Below are 4,793 nucleotides of genomic sequence, written 5' to 3' on the forward strand. Positions count from 1 at the left end.
GGAAGACACTGGCTTTTACCCTGGTGTTTTTGATGGATATCCCAAAAGACATCATTAGTCCTTTATTTAAAGAGCAGATTAGGAGAAAGATGGTGTCATTTTTGTTATTTACCAAGATGCGCTTTCTTTTCAGATCCTACATGCCATGGGAAAGATCCCAGAGGATGAAATCTGGCAGCCCGAACCAGAGTCTGTGGTAGGTTATATTTTATATCATGAATTTAAATCTCTTTCCTCTAAAAACAATTACTTATGAATAGAACACACTTGTATATATTCACAGACCTTCCCCTAAGTGGTTCAACCCATGAATGTTTAAAGAGATGCCACGGGTTAGGGCAGAGGTGAGGGATTTAGAAGAACTTTGATAAAATTGCAGCTGCCACATGCCTTGCAGATTATTAGGAAAAAATAAATTATTTTTTGGTCGGATGAGACATTACTCGGAGAGTTCTAGACTTATTAAGAACTCAATAAATGTCTGTTGAATAAATCTCTAACCTGGTGATAGGGGGGAGGAAATGAAAGGAAGATATGTCAGTATCCCCTGTCTGGGGACAAAAGAGTGGAATGAAATGGAGCAGATTTAGGTTAAAAATGCATTTTCAATATACCTATCATTTTGTAATAAAACCCCAGGAAATTTTCCTGACTGGAAGGAAGCATACACATCATAGAGGACAAGGGTCCAAAAGGTCAGAGTTATTCGTCTGTCAAGTGTAAGGTTAAAAACAGTAGCCTGGCCACTCCAAAGTCATCGTCTTAGTGCTTCTGTCAGAGATGGGATGACACGCTGAGAATGTAAAAAGAAGGGGTCATCTTAGTTTGGGGACACTGGAAAGGCTCCCGAAGGAAGTGAGATATAAACTGAGACTTGAAGTTAGTGGTCAGAATTAGTTGAGTAAAGGGCCCAGTGGGGAACGGGGAATGAATGTTCTGAACAAAGGGAATGTGACGTTTCATGACCTAGAGGTTGGCAAGTGTGAGTCACGTTCGGAGAACCGGAAGAAATACAGACTTTCTGTACTGACACCAAATATTCTCTGAACCCAGGATGTCCCTGCGAAGCCCATTACCACCACCTTCTTGGAGAGACATTTGCCCTCCGTGCCCGGCCTGCTGAGGCTGATTGGATTGACCACCATCTTGTCAGCAACTGCTCTTGGCTACCTGGCCCACAAAAGGGGGCTACTTGTGCGGGTCTAAAGAGAGGGCATCTGTAACCACACCCTCTTCTGCTTCTATTCGGTGTGTGGGTTTGGGGAAGGAGTTGTAACAAAGTTCCATGAAGACACAAAGAATGTAGAGCGAAGTGGAGAGCATGACGATAAGTCAGACTTCGACCACAGGAAAACACAATATCTCTTTCTCCATTTTGATTCCTGTGTATTGTCTAGTACCTAGCTTAGCACTCTGTCTCACCCATTTCCAAGTTCACCGGTCTCAGAATCTTTACAGGAGTTAAACAGGCTTGTTAAAGGTCCTTGCTATCCTACAGTATACATTACCCAGGCACAAAAAACTAGCTTTTTCCTACCTCTGTGGCTTTGTGCTTGTCCTTCCTCTTACCTGTAAGGTCCACATCTTGCAAGATCTCTGCATTTGTCCTTAGAATCCTGTATTGTTACGGCTGGAAGAACTTAGACACCACTGTGTCCTTACTTGCTATTTTAGAGTTGAGCAAACTGAAGTCAGGAGCGGTGGGACTTAACTGCCCAAGGCCCACAATAAGCCACTGATACTTTGTTGACTAGAACACAGGTCCATTGCTTTATCCCGTTTCCCAGGATGAATTTCCCGATCACCCTCTCTACTCCCTGCCATGGTCGCTGATCGTGTCCCCCTTGTGTGGGTTTACTCTGTAGTAAGTTGTTTTGTGCTACTATTTCCTTAAGTTTTATTGTCTTCTGCAGTGTGTCTTCAGCTCATTTTAAGTTTTTTGAGGGTAGAAGTCTTGTCTTTCTTCCTCTTGTATCCTCCCTTGTATCTGGATACGAAGGTTAATACACATTTGGGTAATTAAAAATAAAGTTGATTGACCAGATGTCTGTTGCCTTTTCTTTTTGGGTAATGACTTTCAAGGGTTTTGACAAATCAAATCAAGATCCAGTATTAGGTATATAATTGAGGCTTAAAAGCATTGAGTCAAAATTTCCTTGAAGCTCAGATGATGTGTGCATTTAGATTGTGTGATCCATCATGGGTGGTGTCTATGTGAGCAGTTGGTAAATGATTTATAATGATATCATAAGGATGCTAAAAGACACAGCTCCTTGCTTTCACCCCCTCTGCCCCCGAAAAAAGCTGTCAAAATAATTGACATATTAATAAGTAAGATGCTTTAACTATTAAGACAATTATAATATTTCAGTTGACCTTTCATATTCCTTATCAGTGCAAAGCTTTTTACTAGGTACACATTAATTTAAAACCATAGTTCCACAGTCCATTAAATCCTATTTGAACTACTTTTTAAATGAGATCATCATTTCAAAGTATTCATACCTCTTAACTCCCAAGATCAGTTTTTATCAGGATATATATATATATATTTTAACATCTTTATTGGAGTATAATTGCTTTACATTGTTGTGTTAGTTTCTGCTGTATAACAAAGTGAATCAGCCATATGTATACATATATCCCCGTATCTCTTCCCTCTTGCGTCTCCCTCTCTCCCACCCTCCCTATCCCACCCCTCTAGGTGGACACAAAGCACCGAGCTGATCTCCCTGTGCTATGCGGCTGCTTCCCACTAGCTATCTATTTTACATTTGGTAGTGTATATATGTCCATGCCACTCTCTCACTTTGTCCCAGCTTACCCTTCCCCCTCCCCGTGTCCTCAAGTCCATTCTCTATGTCTGCGTCTTTATTCCTGTCCTGCCCCTAGGTTCTTCATGACCTTTTTTTTTTTTAGATTCCATATATATGTGTTAGCATACGGTATTTGTCTTTCTCTTTCTGACTTACTTCACTCTGTATGACAGTCTCTAGGTCCATGCACCTCACTACATATAACTGTTTCGTTTCTTTTTATGGCTGAGTAACGTTCCATTGTATATATGTGCTACATCTTTATCAGGATATATTTTAAATCCATAAATGACTATTCTCACATGCTGCTTTAGAAAATGAAGGTTGTTTTTCTTAGCATAAATGAAATTTAAGAAATCTCCCAGGATTAATCAATAATAGTATAGTTTCCAATTTTTACAGTGACATTTAGATTCATGAATTTGTAGGAACTTTAGAGACTAAATGAGGAGATTAAAGAACCCACTAAGACTTCTGTAACCGTTTTGGTTTGGGGATCTGTTAGAAATATAATGTATTTGGCCTAGGAGCGTCTTCTTGGGCATGCTCCCCTCGGAAGCACTCCCGCCCACCCTGAGAGTCGTCATACTACTAACTCCAGCACATACATTAAGAAAGAGTCAAATAAGGAATTAGCTTCTGCAGGAATCTCCTGGACCACTCATCCTCCAGCTGGGCCAGTGGAGAATGCTCAGCGTTCTCCCAGTGTTACACGCCTGGACCTCTTGTCCTGCACTTACCCTATGATACTACAATTGCGCCATCTTGTTAAATTACGTGATTTGAGGTGCCAAGTTACATTCGATGTTAGTTACCAAGGTAAATCCTGAGATAGACAAAAATGGGAAACTTTAAATGAAAGACCTAAAAACCAGTTTCTTGTCTGATGAAACCCCTCACCAGTTTTGAGTGTATGAAAAGAGTGGGGAGGGTTTTAAAAAATTTTTTCTTTAAATATAGTTGATTTACAGTGTTGTGTTAGTTTCAGACGTACAGCAAAGCGATTCAGTTATACATATATATATATATTCTTTTTTACATTCTCTTCCATTATAGGTTATTACAAGATATTGAGTGTATATGTCAAATCTAAAAAATGATATAAATGAACCATTTTACAAAACAGAAATAGACTCACAGACGTAGAACACAAACTTATGGTTACTAAAGGGGAAAGGGGGGGAGGGATAAATTAGGAGTTTGGAATTAAAATATACACAGTACTATATATAAAGTAGAGAACCAGTAAGGACTTACTGTATAGCACAGGGAGGGGGTTTTGAAGGGGTAGACTCGTGAAGAAGTCTCTTTAGACAGAGCTGCCATGCTTTGAGTCCAACCCACCCCAAAAGGGAGGGCCAGGGTTTTACCTTCTCTTCTGAAATCTTATGAGAGGGGCTTCAAGGAGACCCCTTCGAGAGCTTGAGACACCCCAGAGGAATCTAAAGCCTTGGCTTCTGTTCAAGATGCTTCTGACTTGAGAATGAGGGAATGCTACTAAGACTGCCAGAAAACAGAAGCTGAATGGAGATCAAAATGGACTAACCAGACAATCCTACATTACCTACTCTTTTTAAAAACAATGTATCTGTGCCGTCTTTTGCAGAGAGCTAATTTTCACTTTTCTTCATACTCTTTTTCAAAGTTTCAACTGCCTTTTTGACTATATTTTAGTTGAGGTAGCTCTAATAACTGGTTGGATCTGGTTCTCTCTTGGGTAGGTGATGAGTCTCAAGCAGTGATTCTCAGCTGAGGGTACACATCAGAATTACTGGGGTGCTTTGGAAAGACTCACATGTCTAAGCTTTACATGGAGAGTTTAATTTAGCAGCTTGGGAAGAAGACAAGTTTCTTCATAGATCTACTCTGTGAAGGTCTTAGCCAAGGGCTGAGAATCACAGGTTCAAAGGTACAATAGGGCTTGGGCATATGGAGTTGAGCTTTTCTCAGAGGCCTGCTGCTCTGTCTCTGTCCTCT

The 4,793-nt window shown here is 40.4% G+C and overlaps 1 protein-coding gene across 1 annotated transcript in view; it reads left to right on the forward strand.

The window, feature by feature from the left end:
* The window catches only part of MAOB (monoamine oxidase B), a 113,211-nt gene extending 111,167 nt beyond the window's left edge, over nucleotides 1–2,044 (forward strand). Inside the window, exons 14-15 of the mRNA XM_024734193.1 lie at nucleotides 134–196; nucleotides 1,054–2,044. Of these exons, the coding sequence (XP_024589961.1) occupies nucleotides 134–196; nucleotides 1,054–1,206 (216 nt within the window). The 3' untranslated portion in view covers nucleotides 1,207–2,044. The remainder of the gene's footprint in view (nucleotides 1–133; nucleotides 197–1,053) is intronic.
* The last annotated feature ends 2,749 nt before the right edge of the window (nucleotides 2,045–4,793 follow it).

Source organism: Neophocaena asiaeorientalis, unplaced genomic scaffold, assembly GCF_003031525.2.
Source record: "Neophocaena asiaeorientalis asiaeorientalis breed wild unplaced genomic scaffold, Neophocaena_asiaeorientalis_V1.1 scaffold426, whole genome shotgun sequence".
In the NCBI taxonomy this organism is placed as follows: Eukaryota; Metazoa; Chordata; class Mammalia; order Artiodactyla; family Phocoenidae; genus Neophocaena; species Neophocaena asiaeorientalis.